The sequence below is a fragment of the Staurois parvus genome, unplaced genomic scaffold (genome assembly GCF_062004578.1).
Source record: "Staurois parvus isolate SC_StPar_1 unplaced genomic scaffold, SC_StPar_1.0 ptg001089l, whole genome shotgun sequence".
Lineage (NCBI taxonomy): Eukaryota > Metazoa > Chordata > Amphibia > Anura > Ranidae > Staurois > Staurois parvus.
Genome location: NW_028318885.1, coordinates 1306019 through 1331079, shown reverse-complemented (window position 1 = coordinate 1331079; position 25061 = coordinate 1306019). Strand labels below are relative to the sequence as shown.

The 25061-nt window shown below is 41.7% G+C and overlaps 2 protein-coding genes across 3 annotated transcripts in view; one reads left to right on the top strand and one right to left on the bottom strand.

The window, feature by feature from the left end:
* The window catches only part of SEC23A (SEC23 homolog A, COPII component), a 128181-nt gene that overhangs the window by 50797 nt on the left and 52323 nt on the right, over nucleotides 1–25061 (top strand). The window lies entirely within an intron of this gene.
* On the bottom strand, nucleotides 305–20377 carry LOC149440408 (adenosine receptor A3-like). The gene is made up of 4 exons (XM_089658688.1): nucleotides 19620–20377; nucleotides 6509–6662; nucleotides 4786–4993; nucleotides 305–836 (listed from the first exon to the last, which is right to left on the bottom strand). Exons 1-3 carry the CDS (start codon nucleotides 20311–20313, stop codon nucleotides 4831–4833), a joined length of 1011 nt encoding a protein of 336 aa, XP_089514814.1. The 5' UTR covers nucleotides 20314–20377; the 3' UTR covers nucleotides 305–836; nucleotides 4786–4830.

Sequence of the window (25061 nt, the reverse complement as noted above, 5' to 3'; positions counted from 1 at the left end):
GACTCCATGCAACACAGATGTACAGCAGTTCTCAGAAACAGTGCTTATACAACTAAATATTCATTAAGTGATTCAAAGGAAAGCAAAATCTTCAAACATTTTTCAGTTTATATAGTGAATGTTTGAGTTTGTAAAGAAGAATACAAACACTGCTATTTTTTTGAACAGTCTAATATTCACTTTTCTTCAATTTTTTTTAGAGGAACAACACAAATTTGATATATTTTTCTTCATGTTTTGATTTGGAATAGAATGTGTAGTGTTCCCAATGCATTTGTGTGTATGGAAATAAAAGCTATTAGAAGGATTTTGAGCTTTATTCACTTTTTTCAACACACTGCTATTATTTTGAACACAACTGTAGATGTAGCTTTAATATGCAATTATCACATTCATACAAATTAAATTAAACACCAGCTGCAGTGATGTATTCATTTGCATCCTTTATGATAGTAACGTGTAATAATTTCTTTACATGAATTTTACATAATAATATGATTGACCAAAGAAACGTCGTATTGAACTTTTTGGGGCAACAACACGTGCGCTACAATACATTTTCTTATCTGAGATAATAAATATATCAACTGACAAACACTTAGAAGATGAGCTATATTCTTAAAGTTATGCCTTGAATCCAGTAAGGTTGGGATTCCCATCTTGTCATTACTTGTATATGAAAGCAGATCAGTCTTTACTGTTACTTTCAAGTCAGTTCCAAGCAGCCTTTTTTTCCATTGTCACAGCTACACTATTGGTGTCAGTAGTTTTCGAGGACAATAATTGGGAAGGGTCAGATCCTATCATCTTGTCTTCTTTCTCCACAAAACTAAGATCTGCAGTTAATAGAAAAGAAACATGTTTATATATAGCCTGAGAGCATTTGTTTGCGCACATTTTGCTTCATTCCTTTCAGCTGAATGCAGAATGATGATATCATTTAAACACATACATACTGGTGTCTGTGCTGCACGGCAGGCACAGCAGACTGCAGCTTTCAAATTAAGAAAGTGGTATGTTTATAAAAGTTCAAAAGAAATACGTTTTAAATCATTTTCATATTCAACGTCAGTTGCAGCAATTTTGTGGCGTAGTTATAGACTTTTTTTAATTCAAATTACAACTTTTAATGCAAAATTTTTACAAATTGTAATGGAACCTGTTGAAATTAGCTCCCCAACTGGGTCGAGGTGTCAGGAAATGTAAAACTGTTCTTATTCTGATCTTAGGACCAGTGGAGAGATTATTACACAGTATTTATATAGCGCCAACAGTTTGCTCAGCGCTGTACATTACAATGGGAGACAATACATGAGACAGTACAATAACAATACAATAAAATACACGAGGGGTTCGAGGGCCCTGGTCCTTGGAGCTTACAATCTAGGAGATCAGCAGGGCCGGATCTAGCCTATCTGGTCTGGCATACAGTAAAAAAAAAGGTCATGAGGCATAATACCAACACTGTGTGTGTTGCACTGAGAGTCTGTCACACAGTGTCATGACCTGGGAAACACTAGTATGTATCAGTCTGACAGAGCCTCCTGATTTAACCAGTTGCCGCCTGGCCTATAGCCAGATCATCCCTCCGGGTGGACGCCATATAGAGTCCTTGCGGGCATGCGCAGTGCGCCTGCCCACAGGGCCGCTCTGCGGCGTGATCTGTCACCGGCCGTGTACCTCGGAGACGGCCGATGAAAGATCTGTGTACCGGCCCCGTTGCCAGTACCATGTGACCTGCTGTGACCAATCACAGCAGGTCACGTGACAGTTGTATACAATGGATGGCTTCCTTTCCTGCCATCCATTGTATACAAGTGTGTCTAGCTGTGAATGGTCACAGCAATCACATGCACACGCTGGGCCAATCACAGCCCATCTGTGTCATGTGATTAGCCATGGCCAAATCACAGCTAAGCACAAAAAAAAAAAACCTTGAATAAATCGATGTCATTCAGGTAAATGCTTGCTTATAGCAAAGAAATTCTTTGCTATAAGCAAATTGTGTAAAAAAAAAAAAAAACTTACTGTCACCAGTCAGTGTCCCTGATCACCGCCATGCCAGTTATATGATGACGCTGTACTGCACTGATGACAGTATGTAAAAAAAAATAGTGAAAATAAATTTTTGTTCATTTTCCGAAAAATTATGACAAAAAAATTACAACTTCAAAAAACTCGCCATGCCTCTTATGAAATACGTCAGACTGTCTTTTTTGCAAAACGTGGTCATTTGGGGGATATCTGTACTGTTCTGACATTTTTGGACCTCAAGAAATTAGATTGGCCCTCAGTACTTCAGGATTGATCAATTTTCAGATATATACCATAGTTTGTGAACTCTATAACTTTCCTACAGACTAAATAAATATTATTTGGGTTGTTTTCACCAAAGACATGTAGCAGAATACATCTTGGCCTACATTAATGAAGAACAATTATTTATTTGCAAATTTTTATAACAAACAAATTTTTTTCAAAATTTTCTGTCTTTTTTTGTTAATTTAGCATAAAATAAAAACTCCAGTGGTGATTAAATACCACCAAAAGAAAGCTCTAGTTGTGTGAAGAAAATAATAAAATTTTAGTTTGGGTATAATGTTGTATGACCGCGCAATTGTCATTCAAAGTGTGAGAGCGCTGAAACCTGAAAAATGGCCTGGGCAGGAAGGGGATAAAAGTGCCCGGTATGGAAGCGGTTAAAGAGGGACTCTGATAGGAACATTTGATATATGGAGTCCTCATCAGAGGCCTCCTTTACATTGAGTTCCCATCAGCTTGCCCCTTTACATCAACTGTCCCCAACACAGTGCCTCCTTACATCAGGGGTCCCTATCAGGGTGCCCCTTTATGTCAGGGGTCCCCATCAGGGTGCCCCCTTATGTCAGGAGTCCCCATCAGGGTACCCCCTTATGTCAGGAGTCCCCATCAGAGTGCCCACTTAAGTCAGGGGGTCCCCATCAGAGTGCCCCCTTACATCAGGGGTCCCCATCAGGGTGCCCCCTTATATAAACTGCCTGCATCAGATTGGCTCGTGGATTAGTGGATGCATTTTTGGAGATCTGGCTTGGCACAGGCCACCCCAGCACCCCCCCTAGATCCGCCCCTGGCTATCGGTGCACATTAAAGAACACTGAGCAGTGCTTTCAACACTTCTTCTGTCAGCATGCTTCAAACCCTCTCTATGAGCTCAGTATCTGTATTCTAAATTTTCACAACACTTTCAAATACAACATCATTTGATAGATGCAGTGAGAAAAGATCAAAATGTGATCATGCAAAGCAGCTGCGTGATAGATGTATGCGGGTGTGTATTCTTCTCTCTCTGCATTAGGACTTGTTTATATGTACAGTGCATTCATAAAGTATTCAGATCCCTTTCACTTTTTTCAATTTTGTTATGTAGCAGCCTGATACTTTTTAATCTACACTCAGTACCCCATAAGTACAAACAGAATTTTAGAAATGTTTGCAAATTTATGAAAAAGGAAAAACTGAAATATCACATTGGCATAAATAAGTATTAAAGTGATACTAAACTTAAAAATGTTTTTTTACCTTAATGCATTGCTTGCATTATGGTAAAAAATGTTTTTTATTTGTGCTCTCCTTCCCTGTGTGAAGGGAAAAAGAGAGGAGAGAAGATCAGCACTGTGCACGGCTGCGGCTCTTCTCCCCTCTCTTCCTCTTCAAACAGGGACTCGAACAGCAGCAGGAACCATTGGCTGTTGCTGCTGTCAATTAAATGTAATGAAGTGGAATTGGGGGGGTGGGCTAAGTTCCGCTGTGTATATCTATGGAGCACGGCTCCAATAGACACGCGGCTTGGGAGCGTGCATGCAGCGTGTGTCTCTATAGCAAACTGCTTGATATGGGGGACCCGAGAAGAGGAGGATGGGGTCCAGTCTGTGCAATACCACTGCACAGGGCAGGGGAGTATAACATGTTTGTTATTTTTATTGCAAAAAAATTTCAGACTTTAGTAACACTTTAAGGCCCTTTGCAAAACACTTGAAATTTACCTCAGATGCCTCCTATTTCTCTTGATTGATTCTGTGATATTTCTACACCTTGATTGGAATCCACCTGTGGTAAATTAAATTCCTTGGACATGATTGGGAAAGGCACATGCCTTTCTTTAAAAGGCCTCACAGCTGACCGTGCATACTGTATCTGGGCAAAAGCCATGAGGTCAAAGGAACTGCCTGCAGAACTCACAGACACAATTATTGCAAGGCAAAGGTCTGGGGAAGGCTTTGAAAAAAAAAATCTGCGCTAAAAGTCCCCAAGAGCACAGAGGCCTCCATTATTCTCAAATGGAAGAAGTTTGGCATAACCAGGACTCTTCCAATACCCGGTTGCCTGGCCAAACTGAGCAGTTGGGGAGAAGGGCCTTAGTAAGAGAGGTGACCAAGAACTCGATAGTCACTCTGACTGAGATCCTGTGTAGAGATGGGACAAAGTTCCAGAAGGACAACCATCACCGCAGCCCTCCACCAATCTGGGCTTTATGGCAGAGTGGCTAGATGGAAGATTTTCCATACACATAAAAGCCTGCTTGGAGTTTGCCAAAGCTTCTGCTCTGTGCTTTTCAGTGTGCCAATGCTAGTAGAACTTTTAGAGGAGATTGACAGGGTAATGTTACATTTTACTTACCTTGTATGGTGCTTAATATAACCCCACTCAGTACTAAATCATAAGCATTTGTGTTTTCATTGACATTGTTGGCTTGGACTTTGACATGGTGTTCAGCAATGCTGTACATGGAAATTTAGAGCTTGTTACCTGTCATCTGGCAATCTTTGTATTATGACGCATTCCCTTCCATTTTCATGTTTGAATAGAATTCGTCGTGTTATGTCCTGGCAAACACTGATGAGACTGAATGCTTGAATGCCTCTCGTTCTCATTCGGAGGCTCTGAGCTGGAACCCATGTCCTCAAATATTCTTTTAAGCTTCCTCCAGCTCTCCCGGAGAGCTTTCCTGTATTTTCTAAAATAGGAAAACAAAAAAAATTAATTTATATTTGCATAGCAACTTACAAAAACACAGACACAAGCATAATTATCTGTATTACTGATACATTTTAATATACCAACATTTCTTTTGCATAACAAACATTTGACTGGTAAGGTGTATCCGTTTTTTTAAATAAGGACTTCAGTCTAGGGCAGTGGTCTGCAAACTGTGGCCCAAGGCCAGATGCAGCCCTTTGTACACCTTTATCCATCCCTTGGAGTGCTATTCCTCCTCCTCTTATGAAGCACTACTCCTTCCCCTGACCACCGACAATGGGTAACTATTCATGCCACTGACACCAGCAATGCAGCACTATTCCTCCCACTGATACCAATGATGACGCATTATTCCTCCAACTCGTACCAGTGATGGGATGGGACACTCTTCCCCCACTGATGCCAGTCATGGGGCACTATTTCTCCAGCTAGTTCCGATGATGGGGCACTATTCTTTAAACTGGTGCCAGTGATGGGGAACTATTTCTCCCACTAATACCAATAATTGGCCGCTATTCCTCCTCCTACTGAACACAGGCGCTATGTATTTTATGTACTCCTACTGACCACAAAGTTGAGACATTATTTACTCCTACTGACACTTCAACATTTTCTACACCTTCTGGCCACAATCCAGCCCCCCTAAAGTCTAAAGGATGGTAAACTGGCCCTTTGGGAAGTTTGGAGGCCCCTTGATCTAGGGTAACACTATGGAGGGTGCAGAGGGGCCTTGAAGCCTGTGTCTGTAAAGCTAGAGGCAGCTTTTTATAGGGAATGAAAGAAACTGAAATAAATATATGCATCAAAATTAAACTTCCAACAACAGCAGCTACTGTATATCTAAAACATTTGTAAAAGGATGACTGTATCGGGGGTTTTATCTCCTTTACCTAACCCACTCCGTAACACCCCCAAGAAGATATATACCCTCTTGTCCTCCAGTCCTGCCAGATCCCCTCTGTGTGGCTTGTTGGGGCTGCATAGTCACTGCTTCCAACTCTCCCATCTGGTCAGTTTCTTCTGCTTATTTATGAAAAATCACATTCATTCCTGAATTCAATTGGTTGTGTATTATGCATCCCAATAGAGGACAGCCTCACTATAGGAATGAATAGAATTTTTATGTCCATGTGCAGAAATAGAAATGAACCAAACAGGACAATTTACAGCAAAGGTCAAGCAGAAGCAAGGACAGGTGACTATACGACTTTAGGGTGGGGTTGGGGGTATTTTGGGGAAAAGGCAGTAAGTTTAAAATAAAAAAATCTGCCAAGCCATATAGTATACATGCCATACAAAAAGTATAATCATAATGTAAAGATCACTTTCACTGAACATGTTCACTGCATTTTTACACAATTTGTATTGCACAAGTTTATGACAGGTTACCTTCTAGTGAAAAATAAAGTTTTATAAGGAAAGGTAAACAGTATTGTATAACAAAGAACTGGTGAATAAAAATGCAGAACTACCTGCATGGATTCTTTCTTACCTTTGTGCAAGTGTATTCACCCAAGGATTTATACCAGATGTCAGGACTACCAGCCATATTGAGGTCATCTTTGCAATAGCAGGTACATTGCGAGCGTAAAAGATTTCATAAAAACTAATGGTTACTGATGGGATCCAACACACCAACAGATAAACTAACAGTAAAACAAAAACAAATATATATTTTAAATAATAATAGATTGTAAATAGACGTAAGTGACTTAAAGTGTTACTGAACCCACAAGAGTAAAATCAGTCTGTATATGAAGTAAAGCATGCTTGTTATATTCGCTGTGGAACCTAAGGGGTTAATCTTCTGCATCGAGTAAAAAGGATGTTTGAATCCTGTCTTCTCTGATCCTCCCCTTCTTCTACTGTCCATCTCCTGATAGTACAGAGCTTGAAGAGTCACTCTGCACATGCTCAGTTTAGTGTGCATTGCTAGAGCGTTTTTTTCTTTTTCTTTGGGAGGGTGCATGTGATCAGCACAGGGCCAATCATCACTGTTAATGCAGAGGGTCAGGGGTCATGCAGCCTCATTGGACAGTCAGAGGAGAATGAAAACTCCTATGAACCTTAACCGGTGCTCAGCTGGACACCAATAGAAATGACAAGACTGCTATATACTGCTGATGAGAAAAGGTATTTAGCAGTTTATATTTACTAAAATAATTGCATTTCCATGTTGTGTGTACAGTGGCAGACTAGATATAGTGAATGCAGGGTCCTGGGTTTAGCAACACTTTAAGTGGCATAATGTAAAGAGAACTGTAGGCAAACAGCTAATGCACATCTGAAATACATATACAGTATGGGACCTGTTTCTTTACCAAAATTGTTTTAATATTGTTCAGCCAGTCTTGTATGTTATTAAGCCTTTCCAAACTAACTTGGAGCCATAGGGGTTTATTTACTAAAGCTGGAGAGTCCAAAATCAGACTCCCTTCTGCATAGAAACCAATCATCTTCCAGGTTTCATTGCCAAAGCTTCATTGAACAAGCTGAGGTTAGAAGCTGATTGGTTTCTATGCAGAAGGGAGTCTGATTTTGGACTCTCCAGCTTTAGTAAATAAACCCCATAGTGTCATACTACTGCATGCAGCCACCTTGGTTTCCTACCATACCTCCAGCCTGTTGATTGGATTATGAGTGAGTGAGTTTCACTACACTGATGACATAACCACACGTCCTTCCAACCCCCTGTGTCTAAACATCTGTCTGCAACCTTTGAATACTGTTGAATCAGAAAACACTCACGTATGCCCATGTCTAGAGTCTCAAATCAAAATTAATTTTATTTCAAATTTTTAATATGTTTTATTGCGATAGAAAAGTTAAACAAGAAAGGAGCCATTTTTTATTTCATAGGGTCCATTCACACTTCAATGTTGTGATAACCCATTTAATATGTGTTGTTGCACTGTAGTACCACTTATTTTGAATAGCACCGCAACGCACAAAGGTAATGTTCCTGTGCTGTAGAGCTCTGCAACGCATGGTAGTACACTGCCTTAGAGAAAAGGGTCATGTACTTTTTTAAGCACATGTATATGCTTGGGCAGCCTAATTTTGCATGGACTGCCTTACGGTCCTTGCACACTGGCTTAAAAAAAACACTGCTCCTAGAGGAGTTGATAATTTTGCCTGTAGAAGCAACTAATGTTATCCTATGTGTCCATGCACATTGTTATTTATAGGCATATTATAAGCACAGCGTTTAGAGGCAGAAAAAAAAACACCTTCTGTCTTGATTTTTTTTAAAGCGTTTTTTTGGCAGGGAAAAAGCGCTAAACACTGCTAAACATGCCTACTAGTACATAAACCGCTCAAAATTGGTGTGTTCATCAGGACAGGAAGTGAAGGAAAATATTCCTAATAAGACATGGATGGCAGATAAAAAAAAATGCTATATCAAAATTTAAAAAAAAAATTAATTTGGGGCTTAAGATATACTGAAAAATAAAGTTTTATAAGGAAAGGTAAACAGTATTGTATTTACTGCCATGCACATTACCACACAATATAAAGCATGTTAATATGCTATCAAGAAGTAAATGGGTCCTAATTGTTGACTGGGTCCCTCTCCATGAGACAGTATTTGGTAGGACCACCAGTTCTTTTGCTGAAAGGATAAGTTCACCTTTTAAAAAAAAATAATAAATGCACATTTTTTCCAGGTAAAAAAAAGTGTATTTATTATTTTTTGTTTGTGGCTCCTCTAAAACATTGTGCCAACGTTCAGCAGATTGATGGTGCCATGCAGGTCTCCCCAGGACCCGTCGGTATATCTGCAGACTCGTACATTCTGCAGATACTTGCTGACAGGAAAGTTCAATGAACTACCATGACGGTGTGGAGCGCTGTGGCGGTTCATTGAAAACTACAAGCTGACTGGCTGCCAAGACTTGTAGTTTTCCCATCCCCAGAATACTGTGAAGGAATGATGCAGCCAGACAGGTGGAGCCCTGCATGGCCACGTTTTTAAAATAATTGTGACAGCTAGCAGGGAGAAGATCCCTTGCTAGTTGTCACAACTGGGATTGGGGGGTTTCGGGGGCTGGTCCGATCATAACAAGTTACATGTTACACCCTGAATATGGGTGTAACATGTTCCGAAAGTGAACTTATCCTTTAACCTTAATTTGCCTCAGATCTGTCCAGTTTGATGGGAATTTTTGGTAAATATCAATTTTTCAGTCTTGCTATAGATCCTCTGACAAACTGAGGCCTGGTCTGACAGGGTCATTCTAAGAAATTTTTGGTTCTTGGTTTTAAACCATTCATTTGTTGCTTTGGTTGTGTGTTTACAGTAATTGTCTTGCTATTGACCTGAGACTGTCCCATTCTTGAATATCATGAAAGCTAAAACAGGTTATGTACTAGAATTCCATGTATGTGGCTCTGTCCACCATGCTGTCTTAATACTGACTTTTGACAGCAGTGACCATTTTTCCATTATGCTCAGTTTGGGGAAGAGCTCATGCTATGATGAACATTTCTTCCTATCACATCTTTGGACCTCTGCAGTCCTTTCAGAATTACCGTTAGCCTCTAGGTAGCGTCTCTAACCAATACTTTTGTTTCCTAGTAACTGAGATTTATTAATTGGACTTTTCTAAGCAGAATGTCAGAGGTGCCATATTCTTTTCAATATTTAATAGTGGATTTAGTAGTGTTCTGTGTTTTCTTTTTTTTTTTATAACTCATTCCTCGTGTGTTTAGTCACATAAAAGTGAGTCTATCTCACCCATACTTAATCTCCTGCAATGCTTAAATAGTAATATGATAATGATAGACCGCTTGGAATGTGATAAATAACCCTTGGTCATTGCTGCTATAACTAGTGCTTGTCTGTCCCTTCAAGTATTTCATGACAAGGGCTCTGCCTCAGGTAAACCATCATTCTCTAGAAGTCAGGTCTCCTGTTCACGCATGTCCCAGCATCTTTTAACCATATATATCAAACTGGTCATACCTGTCTGATACAGGATTATCTTTTTTTTTTAAGGAAGAGGTGTGAATAGATCTTTTAGTTTAAGTACTTGACTGATGCAATACTGAATCTCAAGACAACATCAGGATTTGTCTATATGCAGCAGCATCAATATATGACCGTTTCATGATAATCTGTCTACTCTTTTGTTGTAAGATAACTGGAAAAGCATATTAATAGGTGTCTGCAATCTATAATAAACTTTTTAAAACACTTAAGCTGGCCATACAGTGTATGAATTTTATCAGGTTTCTAAGGAATCTAGACAAAATTCATTATGTGGGTGACCCAATTGGTCACTTCCCACCCAACACCCTCCAAAACTGAAAAGTATCTACATCCAGTAATATGAAGCTGTCAAAATATAATAGTCACAGTGGGAGAATTTCCCATCTACACTGTATATCATTGATGGAAGAATCTGTTATTTTTGTTCAGCTTGCAATATATAGCCAGTTTTAGAGAAAGTACTGGGGCTTTTACAATTTTGGATTTACAATTTCAACAGAACAGTACAGTATAATAACCTCTTTAAATTGCAGAAAATGCCCAGATGTGGAGGTCTCTAATGATGGCCATACGCTAGTCGAAAAATCATTTTGAATAGCAAACACTCTGTTGTAAGAGCAATATTGCCATCATGCAATAACCGAATTTCAAATAAGTCATTCAGTGGACATAAATGAATCAGTTTTTAGTTTGTTTTGTCACATGTGCACAGTAAGAACAGTTCGATATTTATTTATTTTTTTTACGGATGAGAAACACCTTAACCTTTCAGTTTATTGTCCTTTTGGCAGAAGTTTCACAACCTTTTCCTTTTTTTTTGGTTCAGAAAAGTAAAAAACCATGTTCTATTTGTGGCCATGAACTGGACGAAAAACCAAAAAACTGTCCAAATGATGGATTTTTCATCTAATCTATGGCCACCATTACTCTGAACATTTACTGCTCGTATAATTTGAACTGACTGCAAGAGCAAGGAAGGTGCAACTGTGCCCACCTGGAATCAGCTGGCTAAAAATGAGGAAAGGGAATGGACCTAAAATACAACAACATTCAGATCCCTTTGTTGGTTATATAATGATCATTGCAAGGACTTTGCCAACAACTCTGACAGGAAAATAATTCCATCAACTTCCCTTTTGAGGTGAAGCATTAAAATAACGCACCTGGGTTGAATTGCACTTTATTCCTCTGAGCCCATTCTGTCTTCTCCACTATTCTCTTTTCTGTTTTGCTTGAGAGTGTGTGTTGGGCTGTTAGGGGAACATGCTACTTTGCCCTGCATGATCACATCACAGATTTACTTTAATGCTCCAAAAGACATAATAAAATCCATGACATCACTTGGCTCAGTAAAATTGTATTCAGCTATTCAAGCAACACAGTTCATTCCTGCCTGGAGACCGCTCCTCTATATCTCTGACTAAGCCCGTGAGGGTGAAACATGCCACAGCAGGGGTGTGCTGTGTTACTTGAATGGATAAATACAAATGTACTGAGCTGAAAGACATCATTGGTGTGTGGCTTTTCCTTTTATGTCAGAGTATCTTCACAGAGTAAGGATGGACATCTTAGACTGGCAGTCAGTCAGCTTTGCAGTGATGGAGCCTTGGAGTAGGGACTTCTATATAACTCACTGACAATATTACATTTAATGTTTTCTAGAATGTAAGGAAACTTATTTTGCTCATAATAAATTCTGTGGAAAACTGGAATTCACTAAAATAAGATTTTTACAAAACCTAATTATACTGTTCTATAAACCCTTTACTTCTTGGTAAAGATGTACTTATCCACTTGTACAAACTTGAGAAATAATAAACGGGAAGTCTTGCAATTCTTTTCCCTCACTAAGTATTAAAATACTATGGAAATATTTGACCTTAAAGTTGAATGTTCCAAATTAGATTTTTTTTCTACATGTTCAAAGAAACAACCAAGTTCCTTTAGTTTTGTGGGGTATTTTTAAAACATATCCAGTACAATTAATTGTGGTGGTGGTAATGTGCCAGTTACTTATTCCTCTAGAGGAAATTATTTTTAAACTGACTCTTGACCTCTGTGTTTAATGGACTCCTGCAGTAAAACTCTGATTTAATCCAGCTGAAAGTGATCTACTTTGAACACAATGAGCAATTCAGGCTCTGTCATGACTGTGCTGTATCCTACTACTTTGTGAGAAAAGGATATCTACAGTATGTCCTCTGTTGAGACAAATCCGTAGAATGTTTAAAGTAGTTGTAAAGTCTGAAGGTTTTTTACCTTCATGCATTCTATGCATGAAAGTAAAAAAACACCTGTGTGCTGCTCCCTCCACAGTCCCCCCTAATACTTACCTGAGCCCCCTCTTGATCCAGTGATGTGCAGAGCCCCTGGGTCTCTCTCCACTCATTGGCTGAGACAATTGTCAATCACAACCAGTGAGCCAATGAAGAAAAACCGGGTGGCGGGGCCGAGCCATGGCTCTGTGTCTTATGGATGCATAGAGTGGGGCTTGGGAGCGAGAACACACCAGTGCCCATGTAGCAGGTGGCTTCTTTTGAGGGCACTGGTCTAGGGGGAGGAGTGCCGGCGGTGGGACCCGAGAAGAAGAGATCGGGCCCACTCTGTGCAAAACCATTGCACAGAACAGATAAGTATGACATGTTTCTTATTAAAAAAACAACAACAAAAAATCTCTTTAGTATCACTTTAAGATTTTAAAACAAATGATTTGTGCAACTTTTAATGTGTTAGTTTCATGTACAATTTAGATTTTTTTTAATTTTTGTTCACAGTTGGAGCCAAATACCTTTTTATAAAATATTTTACTCAATGTGTGTTGTAGCCTGCTAGGATGCAATGTTGTGCGTCGTGCCCTGTTTATATGCAGCATGTTTCTATTTCACCCAGTGTGTTGGTGCGGTAGTCCAGTGTTTCTCAACCTTTTTTCAGTCAAGGCACCCTTTAAAATTATGGACAGTCCCGAGGCACCCCAATCTAAAATGAGGTGTCTCAAGACTGTCCATAATTTGAAAAGGTCACCACATTCTAAAATGTGAAAAACTATTCTAATGGTTTTATATAACGCAGCAACATCCACACAAGTAGGACACCGAACATTAGAGGTGATTTATGCTTCCAAAGCAAATGCACTTTTGCACACTGGCACTGACTAGTATTACATTATTACATTACATTGAGTTTATATAGCGCCAAAGGGTTTGCTCAGCGCTGTACAATAGAGGGGGGGACAATACATGAAACATTACAGCAGCTACGAACAGCACACGAGGGGTAAGAGGGCCCTACTCTTTCGAGCTTACAATCTGGGAGGGAGGGGGTAGTGGTACAGGAGGAAGTGGCTGTGGGGGATGGAGTGGTAGGAGGAATGAAGGAGAGCAGCAGTTAGGTGAGGGTGGGGTAGGCTTCCCTGAAGAGGTGGGTTTTCAGGGAGCGCCTGAAGGTGAGAAGGGAAGGTGACAGTCTGATGGATTGGGGTAGTGAGTTCCAGAGGATGGGGGAGGACCTGGAGAAGTCTTGCAGACGTGCGTGTGAGGAGGAGACCAGGGAGCAAGATAGAAGGAGGTCCTGTGAAGAGCGAAGGGTACGGGTAGGGTGGTACTTGGGAATCAGGTCGGTGAGGTAGTTAGGGGCAGTGTTGTGAATGGCTTTGTAGGTCAGAGTGAGTAGTTTGAATTTGATGCGTTGGGCGATAGGGAGCCAGTGGAGGGAGAGGCAGAGGGGGGTGGCAGAGGTGGAGCGGCTGGTGAGGTGGATGAGTCTGGCAGCTGAGTTCAGGATGGTCTGAAGCGGGGAGAGTTTGCACTGGGGTAGGCCGGTGAGGAGGGAGTTGCAGTAGTCAAGGCGTGAGATAATCAGGGAGTGTACGAGTAGTTTAGCGGTGTCTGGGGTAAGGAAGGTGCGTATTTTGGCGATATTGCGGAGGTGGAGCCTGCATGTGTTTGTCAGTGATTTGACATGAGGTTGGAAGGAGAGGTTAGAGTCCAGAATGACCCCAAGGACTTTGGCTTGCGGGGCGGGATTGATGGTGGTGATGTTAGTAGTGATGGATAGGATGGGGGGGGGGCGCGGGCAGGAGGGAAGACGAGAAGCTCGGTTTTGGAGAGGTTGAGTTTGAGGAAATGGAGCGACATCCAGTCAGAGATGTCGTTTAGGAGGTGAGTGATGCGGGCGGAGAAAGTGGAGGTGAGGTGAGGGGTGGAGAGGTAAATTTGAGTGTCATCAGCATAGAGATGGTAGTTGAAGCCGTGGGAGTGTATGAGTTTGCCAAGGGAGGAGGTGTAGATGGAGAAGAGAAGGGGTCCAAGGACAGAGCCCTGGGGGACCCCAACAGAGAGGGGGAGGGAAGGGGAGGTGGCACCATTGTAGGAAACGCTGAAGGAGCGTCGGGATAGGTAAGAGGAGAACCAGGAGAGAGCAGTGTGTCTGATGCCAAGGGAGAATAGTTTATTAAGGAGGAGGGGGTGGTCAACTGTGTCGAAGGCCGCGGAGAGGTCCAGGAGGAGGAGGACAGAGTAGTCGCCTTTGGCTTTGGCGGTAAGTAGGTCGTTGGTGATTTTGAGGAGGGCGGTTTCGGTGGAGTGTAGGGGACGGAAGCCGGACTGTAGTGGATCAAGGAGGTTGTTGTCAGTTAGGTGGGCGCTTAGGCGGTTGTAGACTAAGCGCTCCAGGAGTTTGGAAGTGAGTGGCAGCAGGGAGATGGGTCTGAGGTTGTTTGGGTCAGAGGGGTCCAGGGAGGGCTTTTTGAGTATGGGGGTGATGTGCGCATGCTTTAGGGGGGAGGGGAATACGCCGGTAGAGAGGGAGAGATTGAAGATGTGGGTGAGGGAGCAGATGAGGGAAGAGGGGGGTGACTGGAGGAGTCGAGAGGGGATAGGGTCTAGGGGGCAGGTAGTGAGGCGGGCTTCAGAGAAGACCCTGGTGACTTCCTCAGTGGTAGCGGGGCTGAAGGAGTGCAGAGCTGGTGGGGTTACGGTAAGCGGGGTCTTGGGTGTGGAGGGGGGCAGTGCGGTTGCGAGGTCAGAGGAGGGAAGAGATGAGGGGGAGATAGGGGGGGGGAGGCTAGGTGGGGAGGTAGATTGCGAGTTGACTATGTCCTGACGGATTGCATCAATTTTATTGTGGAAATGAGTGGCAATCTCGTGGGCGGTGAGTGAGGTACTGAGTGGAGGAGGGGGGGGGAGAGAGCAGGGAGTTGAAGGTGGAGAAGAGTCGGCGAGGGCAGGAGGAGAGGGTGTTAATCAGGTTTACGAAGTAAGCCTGCTTGGCGGCGTGGAGGGAGGAGGTGTAAGTGAGGAAGGCAGATTTGTAGAGGGAGAATGAACGGGGGGACCTGTATGCCAGTGTGCCAGTATGCCAGTGTTTCTCTTCTCCCTCAGTTTTTCTCCATCACTGAGCTAACGTGACCCCAGCACTGATGGAAATAGGCAGGGGAGAGTCAAACTAGGATGCTGTGCAGGCAGCTTACATCCTCCTTATCAACCAATGAAGTCATTGGTTGTCAGGATGCCGGCAGCTAGAAGGTTGTAATGGAACACAATAAAAACCTGTGGCTTTGTGTAACTAAAAGGTGGGCTTGTTCTACCCGCTGGTTTGTATACAAGTTTTGGGCAATTTTAAGACATTTTGCCAAGGCACCACTGAAGAAACCTCAAGGCACCCCAGGGTGCCTGGGCACCCTGGTTGAGAAATGCTGTGGTAGCCTATTGAAACAATGGATTTGAGTTTGTCATTGCCTTCGGTCAGTGTTAAGTAATATAGCCCAATATACATGGTGTGGATGGGCCATTATTGTGGCAGAGTCTGCATGGTGTCTTAATATTGAGTGCTGCCACATATTGGACTGATAAGATAATCTAATCTGTATATTACCCAGCTGTCTTTATGAAATTGTTTTGGACTATACATTGCATATATGGGTCATTCAAAAAGAGTGTTTTATACATGAGCCTCCCTTGCTAGCCTGGCAAATACTGTAAGCTGAATCATCCCCCACAGGTTTTTACCTTTTCTGATGGCAATGGCCTCTTATATTGTCTATATCCTGGCCAATAAAAATAAAAATAAATCTGTGGCTGCCTACATGCAAATATCTATTAGATTTAAATGACACGTTGCTCCTGCAGTACAGGTACATCCCCTTTGAGTTAGTGGGATATTTATCAAAGGGGCTAACGAGGGGTGGTAGTTTTATGGAACTTCTGCTATAAATCACCTGCCAGCTCTTCATTGAGTATGCAGTAGCATTATATCTGCACTAAAGTTGCCCTCTTTGCTCCCCTGCTATTGAATTTCTCTGTCACTGTTCTATTTTCAATGTATTCATATACAATAAATGTTGCTAGAGGAGTTGAAATAACCTCCATAGATATCAATAGTTGCCATTGCTGTATTAAAAACATGTATGCAGCTTATGATTATTTTTTTTTCTTTAGTTGTTTAGTTTCTTTAGTTGTTTTCCTTTATTTTCACCTGTTATTTTGGCCAGTAAGTCTGTTTTTTGTACTTCCTTTACCAGAACAAGCTGTCCAGCAAAAGTGGCAGTTAGAGGGTTGAGACAAACCATTTAACACTGACAGGTGTGCTTACAATACTCCACTTTTATTAATTTATGTAAAACTTTTATTTAAAAAAATTATTATTTTAAAAAAATGTTGCTGTAACTGATGAAAAAAGTACTAACTGGAGTTTGGCTTGTATTTAAATTTGCTAGTACAGCTAATACTACCCTAGTACCAGATGATTGCCAAATGAAAAAAATAAGCAGGGCCCTCTGATTCCTCTTGTATTGAATTGTATTGTAACTGTACTGTCTGCCCTCATTTTGTGAAGTGCTGCACAAACTGTAAACATTTATTATTATTGATAATAATAATACAATTAAAAAAAGGAAGTACTGCAATGCTTTTTACAAGTCCGTGCATGTGAACAATGCACACGGGCAGGCACACATTATGCGCACCTTAACACATGCCTGCTGGTGCGAGTGAGCCCACAATTTAAATTGTGTTAGCTAGATAATTATGCAACTTTTGGCAATGGTGCCCAGCTTTCCCATCTTGCCTCTGTGGGCCTTCATAATGTGGACTGTTATCTGTAATGTGCTTCTGTCTTAAAGTGTGTCTCTAGCAAAACCTTTTCTTTAGGTTTGAAAGTCCAAAAAAAAAAAGATTGCTACAGGTAAGTGACAGAAACCACTTGACAGTCCTCACATGCAGGTGCCTGCCCGGCTCACTACTGCAGTCAGTAAACAAGAGAAGAGGATAGGTGCACACCACAGTGGGACACTTTTCAGTAGCAGAGAGTTTATTCCAAATACTATCAATAAGACACAGAGAACAAAGATACAGAAGATCTGTTGACACCTTACTCATTGAGTATGCACTTTGTTGTGTGAAACGCGTCAACAGATCTCCTGTATCTTTGTGCTGTATGTCTTATTGATACTATTTGGAAAAACTCTTTGCTACTGGAAAGTGTCCCACTGTGGTTTGCAGCCATCCTCTTCTGTTTTCTTTAAGTTTGGATAGAGTGAAGAAGAGTTAGACTTTCTGTCAGGTTCTTATTGTTCACTTCTATGTAGTTGTGATCGTCTGTACATCCCTGTAGGCAACAGTCCGTCCCATCGATGTCAACTGGGATGCAGAGGCTGCACAGACACAGCCAGTTCTCCCAATCTGACATGGGTGCATCAGATGGACTGCCTGCACAGAGATGCACAGATCACCTGTGCACCCCCATGTGAGTAAACACAGCTTTTGTACGGGCGTATGCTGTAGTACTCCCTGTGTGAATAACGCCTACGTGTTGAAGGACTTCATTGGTCTAGAATCCGGTAAATACGAGAGAGTTTACAGCATTTAAGATAATTACTTCTACTAATGCCAAGGATATTACACCCCCTACACTCCACCGAAACCGCCTTACTCAAACTCTCCAATGACCTTCTAACCGCCAAAGCTAATGGCCACTATTCAGTGCTCCTACTCCTTGACCTCTCTGCGGCCTTCGACACAGTTGACCACCCCCTCCTCCTCAAAATACTACACTCCCTCGGCCTCAGAGATTCTGCTCTCTCCTGGCTCTCATCCTACCTGTCACAACGCTCTTTCAGCGTTACCTATAATGCTACCACCTCCCCCTCACTCCCCCTCTCTGTTGGGGTCCCTCAAGGCTCTGTCCTTGGGCCCCTTCTCTTCTCCATCTACACCTCCTCCCTTGGCCAACTCATGCACTCTCACGGCTTCAACTACCACCTCTATGCTGACGACACACAAATCTATCTCTCAACCCCCCACCTCACCCCCTCGGTCTCTGCCCAAATCACACACCTACTGAGCGACATATCAGATTGGATGTCGCTCCACTTCCTTAAACTGAATCTCTCCAAAACCGAGCTCCTTGTCTTCCCCCCAGCCCGAACCCAACCCCCCATTGACTTCTACATCACATCCAACAACGCCAATATCAAACCCGCTCTGCAGGCCAGAGTACTTGGTGTCATTCTGGACTCCAACCTATCCTTCCAGCCCCAAGTCCAATCTTTAACAAACTCATGCAGACTCCACCTCTGCAACATCGCCAAAATCCGCACGTTCCTAACCCCAGAAACCACTAAACAGCTCATCCACTCCCTCATCATATCACGACTCGACTACTGCAACTCCCTCCTCACTGGCCTGCCTCGCCGCTGGCTATCCCCGCTTCAGTCGATCCTGAATACGGCTGCCAGACTCATTCACCTTTCCAAACGCTCCGTTTCCGCCACCCCCCTCTGCCAATCCCTCCACTGGCTTCCGATTGCGCAACGGATCAAATTTAAAATCCTAACACTGACGTACAAAGCTGTCCACCATACTGCCCCGAACTACATCACTGACCTAATATCCAAGTACCGCCCAGCACGCACACTCCGCTCCTCACAAGACCTCCTTCTCTCTAGTTCCCTGGTCTCCTCCTCCCATGCCCGCCTCCAGGACTTCTCCAGGGTGTCACCCATCCTCTGGAACTCCCTGCCCCAACCCATCAGATTATCACCTACTCTCCTCTCCTTTAGGCGCACCCTGAAAACCCATCTCTTCAGGGAAGCCTACCTCACCCCCTGCTAACTTGCTGACCTCCTCCACTCTTCCTACCACTCCATCCCCCACAGCTATCTCCTCCTGTACCACTATCCCATCCCTTCTAGATTGTAAGCTCGAAAGAGCAGGGCCCTCGATCCACTCATGTTTTGCATTGTATTGGTATTGTTCTGTCACATGTTCTGTCCCCCTTTGTAATGTACAGCGCTGAGTGAACTATTGGCGCTTTATAAATACTGTATAATAATAATAATAATAATATTATTTGCCTTGAAATTTATTTTCTGACCTCATGAAGAAGTAATGATGCTTAACAATGTATCCACACTTACACTTGTACTAATATCTGAAAATACTGCTGTCCCAACACTGTTTTTTTTTTTTTTTCTTCCTACGTTTACTACACCTACTATTTAAATTACTTCATTGTGTCTTCTGTGTAACCATAGTGATCACTAATATCATATAATTGTCATTTCTTGTACCTTGCTATTTCTGTCTTGTAAATTGGAAGAAAAAAGGAAACTTACATGCAGACACAATGAGGATGACCGTATTCCTAAAATATGACCGGATCGGTACGTAGTGGCAGTGCTGATCATTGCACACAAAGGTTCCTCTCTTTGCCTGGCTTCTGGCTATATGAATAATGGCAATGTACAGCACACTGATTGTCAATATAGGGGCAAGAACCCCTCCACTGAGCAGCATCACACCATACGCTGTGGTCGAAGAGTTGAATAAGGGCAAACACATGTAGACATCACTGCTGAAGCTGTAATTTCCAAATCCCATGAATGGGAAAGTAGAGACTATTAAAGCATAAATCCACAACAATGCCAAGATAATCCAAATCCGCTTCTTGGTGATCATTTGAGCATAACGTAGAGGAAAGCAGATCTCTGTAAACTTGTCAACAGTGGCCCATACCAAGGAGTTTAATGAGGCCACCTGTAGAAAAACAAATAGAAATCCTAACAGTTTACAGGCAATGCTGTCCATAGAAAAAATGCCTCCCCCTAACAGGCTACTGTACACAGTAAGTGGAATAACACTTATTCCAAAAATCAAGTCACACAGGCTGAGGTTCAGAGTGAGGGCCCAAGTGTCTGTGCGCAATTTCAAGTGCAATGCAAATAGTAAAAGCAGGATGAGGTTTGCTCCCACAGCGCCAATGCTAGTGGTGATCATGAACACAGCATAGATAGGCAGTATAGCTGTCATCTTTTGCCCTGGAAATAGGTCAAGATTTTTATTTCATGTTTTTCTATTCACATGTGGTCACCGTTCTTCCTGTAAGGGGTTAACAAAAAAAAAAAAGAGAAAGTTTAGAAACAAGTGTACAGTACGTATGAACTGAAGTTACATTAGGTCTGATATTTGCAGAGGCATGAAGCATGAGATTTCAGGAGTAGAGAAGCTTTTTTGGGCAAGAGTTCATATAGGGAAACCCCTAGAAGTTAGAGTGATTTACATCTGTATCTTGGTTTAGGTTGTTACGGCCTGGTTTACACTGGATCTGACTTTGAAGTGAAGTCGCAGGATTTCAAAGTTTGATGGCAGTGCGACTTGGGGTGCGACTTGATAGACATCTGCGTGACTTCATGCACAAATGTCTATGCAGGTTGCACCCATAATTGGCAAAAGTAGTGTAGGAACTACTTTTCTAATAGGTGAGACTCTAAGTTCATTGGAGTCGCACCGATTAGAATGGTTCCAGTGCTGATCATTGCATGCAATTTATCATGCAATTGGAACGGTCAAATCGCATAACAATTTGCATCAGTGTGAACCAGGGCTTAGACAAAACACTTACTTTGTGAACCTATGTATAAATAATGAAATATGTTTTAATAGTATCAATGGTCATTCCTGTCTCTAATGAATAATAATTGTTAACCCAAAGTGAATTTTGGGTACAAATTCAGCACCATCTGTTAGAAAACTCTCTCACAATGAATACTGTTTATTTTGACTGTGCTAATGACATTCATGAGAGCAAAATTAATAGAATTGCTGGAGAGCAAGCAAGATATTACTGCTGGTGTTTTTTATTATTTAATTACTTTTGTCGTTTACTTAAATGATTAAATGTAATATTTTATCATAGTTACAGGTTATCATCAATCTGTGCAGTAGCAGAAGTGGCAGCAATTCACTTTTATAAATAGCCCTGGATTCTAGCAGGAAGTTGGTGTTGTACACTTGTGCCAGGAAAATGGTTTTTAGGCTTTGTTTATCATCACGTGACCTTAAATGGATATTCAAGATAAATCCATACTTGACAACTGGAAATATTTTATGAAAACCTACCTTAAAACTGATACAATCAAAACACAATCCTGTATATGTGATCTATATAGTGCAAGGGATTTAGCCAACTTTGTTGCAGATTCCTACCTTTTTTCTGTTTTGAAGAAATAGTTGTTTGTTTTAGCATGTCTTTTCCAGACTAATCTCTGAATTTGAGGGTCAGCCTTCATTATAACCACCAGAGCAAATAAAGAAAGTTCTAATAAAGAAAACAATAGAATCTGCAACCCTATAGAGGTAAGCATACCTTAGGGAGTATCTCACCAAAGTGATACCTCCAATACGGGCGACCCACGATAAATGCTTAAAGTGGAGTTCCACCCAAAAGTGGAATCTCCGCTTATCTGCCTGCTCTTCCCCTCCGCTGCCACATTTGGCACTTTTTTGGAGGGAGGGGGGAGCGGGTACCTGGTCTTGATAGGTTCCCACTTCAGCTCAGTTCACCGTGGCCCTCTGGGTAACTCAAAAAGTCCCAGAGGACTGCGGTCCATTCATAAAGTGCAACGCACTTCGCGCACGCCGGTAGGTTTCCTTTAGTCAAGATGGCAGTGCCAGCACCTGACAGCCGATTGTAGGATTGGCTTTGGGTGAGGACACTGCCGGATGGCTGGACAGGTAGGTGTCCTAATAAAAGTCAGCAGCTACAGTTTTCGTAGTTTCTGACTTTTAATTTTGTTTTTTGGGGGTGGGGGGGCGCAAAACTAAACTTTCAGGGTTCTCACTCAGGCTGTCAAGGTCTGATGAGTTGCATGCCGCTGTGAAGTGAGGGTGCACACTGAGGAAAGGTCTGGCTAGACCCAAAGAGCATACAGCAGAAATAGGAAGAGATAGCTGTTCACACAGTCCAAGTGGTTAGGAGGTAAAAAAGCAGCCTCCGCTCGATTCATCCAGACCACAACTTCAACATGTTTCACCCCGCCCCGGGCTTAATCATAGAGATGAAGGTCTGCTGGTGGCAAGGGAATAAATACCATCATCCGCTACCTAAATATCGATATACAGTTGTGTTCAAAATAATAGCAGTGTGTTGAAAAAAGTGATTAAAGCTCAAAATCCTTCTAATAGCTTTTATTTCCATACACACAAATGCATTGGGAACACTACCCATTCTATTCCAAATCAAAACATGAAGAAAAATATATCAAATTTGTGTTGTTCCTCTAAAGAAAAGTGAAGAAAAGTGAATATTAGTCTGTTCAAAAAAATAGCAGTGTTTGCATTCTTTTTTACAAAGTCAAACATTCACTATATAAACTGAAAAATGTTTGAAGATTTTGCTTTCCTTTGACTCACTTAATTACTATTTAGTTGTATAAGCACTGTTTGTGAGAACTGCTGTACATCTGTGTTGCATGGAGTCAACCAACTTCTGGCACCTGTGAACAGGTATTCCAGCCCAGGATGATTGGACTACATTCCACAGTTCTTCTCTATTTCTTGGTTTTGCTTCAGAATCTGCATTTTTGATGTCACCCCACAAGTTTTCTATTGGTTTAAGATCCGGGGATTGGGCTGGCCACTGCATAACGTCAATCTTGTTGGTCTGGAACCAAGATGTTGCACATTTACTGGTATGTTTGGGGTGGTTGTCTTGTTGGAATACCCCTTTCAAGGGCATTTCCTCTTCAGCATAAGGCAGCATGACCTCTTCAAGTATTCTGATGTATTCAAACTGATCCATGATCCCTGGTATGCGATAAATAGGCCCAACACCGTAGTGTGAGAAACATCCCCATATCATGATGCTTGCACAACCATGCTTCACTGTCTTCACAGTGTACTGTGGCTTGAATTCAGTGTTTGGGGGTCGTCTGACAAACTGTCTCCGGCCACTAGACCCAAAAAGAACAATCTCACTTTCATCAGTCCACAAAATGTTGCGCCATTTCTCTTTAGGCCAGTCAATGTGCTCTTTGGCAAATTGTAACCTCTTCAGCACATGTCTTTTTTTCAACAGTGGGACTTTGCGGGGGCTTCTTGCAGATAGCTTGGCTTCACATAGGCGTCTTCTAATTGTAACAGTACTCACAGGTAACTTTACACCTTCTTTGATCTTCCTGGAGCTGATTGTTGGCTGAGTCCTTGCCATTTTGGCTATTCTTCTATCCATTCGAATGGTAGTTTTTCGCTTTCTTCCACGTCTTTCAGGTTTTGGTTGCCATTTTATAGCATTTGCGATCATTTTAGCTGAGCAGCCTATCATTTTCTTTATATGTTTTCCCCTCTCCAATCAACTTTTTAATCAAGGTACGCTGTTCTTCTGAACAATGTCTGGAACGACCCATTTTCCTCAGAATTTCAGAGAAAAATGCACTGTAACCAGCATGTACAACATTTGCTGCCTTCCTTCCTTAAATAAGGGCAATAATTGCCACCTGTTTTTCAAAGAATGAATGACCTCACTAATAGAACTCCACACTGCTATTATTTTGAACATGCCTCTTTCAATTAGTGATTCAATTACACAGAATCAGCAGCATGCATGTCATGACTGTTGGGTCTGTTGGATTTCTATTACTCTACTACACCTGCTAGTAAATTATTTGCCATGTAGAAATTTCTATCAAAAACAGTGATTGATCAGGTTAGTGATGTCTGACTGCTATTATTTTGAACACAACTGTAGGTAAACTGTGAGTGGAAAAGTGCACCACGTAAAGTCCAAGCCCCTGAAAAGCAACCACAGTTAGGAACTTCTTAGGGAGTATTTCACCAAAAGTGAAACTCCTAATACAGGTGATTTACTAAAATTTGATCTGTATCTGATTTAAAGGGTAACTCCACAAGTCATATTGTTATTGAATATTATCGCCTTTCCTTTTTAATCTGCAGCACTGTAATTTTCTGTAAAATGCACGGCAATATGGCTACCTGAAGGCATTCTGTACTCAGATGTTATACAGCACACTCCCAAAAATGTAATTTCCTGCTTGTGTAATTGGCTCATTGATTTTCCCTGAATTCTGCACTAAGATACAAGTCAGATTTTAGGCATCCCCTGCAACAAGATATCCTTTTTGGTGAGATACTCCCACAGGGAACTCGCGTCTAATGGGATGCAGACCCTGCAATTTTCCTCATTGGAACCCTGTAGTCGCAGCAGCTGAATAATAATTATGAAATCACTCCTATACAGATTCACTCTGCACATGGACACAGACAAACTGCTATTTCTTCAAAATAACAAAAAAGGAATCTGCAACAACGTTTGTTAAAATCCTTGCAATGCACATTGATCACCCAGAGGGAAATGCTTTTTTTTTCTCTCACCAAAAATGGAGTTACTCTTTAAAATCAACCCATCTCTATGTCCATTAATGAAGTGTTTCAGATTAGGGACAAAATACATTTTTTTTCTAGTAATCTGATTTCTCCCCATGTTCCTGAGTGTTGATAAATCCTTGCCTCTGAAACATTCTGCAAAACTATTTTTTTTTTAGACTAATCAAATACACATTGGGGTGATTTGCTAAAACTGGTGCACACAGAATCGGGTGCAGCTGTGCCCAGTAACCAATTAGCTTCTAGGTTTTATTGTCAAAGCTTAATTGAATAAGCTGAAGTTATAAGATGATTGGCTGTTGTGCACCAGACTCTGAGTGCTTCACTTTTAGAAAATCTCCCCCTTTGCTTTTCATCAGTTCTGAACAACTCTGCGT

Excerpts from the sequence above, each read along its gene's own strand:
- LOC149440408 (XM_089658688.1), bottom strand. The coding sequence starts at position 20,313 with ATGACAGCTATACTGCCTATCTATGCTGTGTTCATGATCACCACTAGC. Across the intron at positions 6,663-19,619 it reads CATCCTCATTGTGTCTGCAT|TTTATCTGTTGGTGTGTTGG; the intron begins GTAAGTTTCCTT and ends TTTTACTGTTAG. Across the intron at positions 4,994-6,508 it reads GTGAATACACTTGCACAAAG|AAAATACAGGAAAGCTCTCC; the intron begins GTAAGAAAGAAT and ends TTCCTATTTTAG.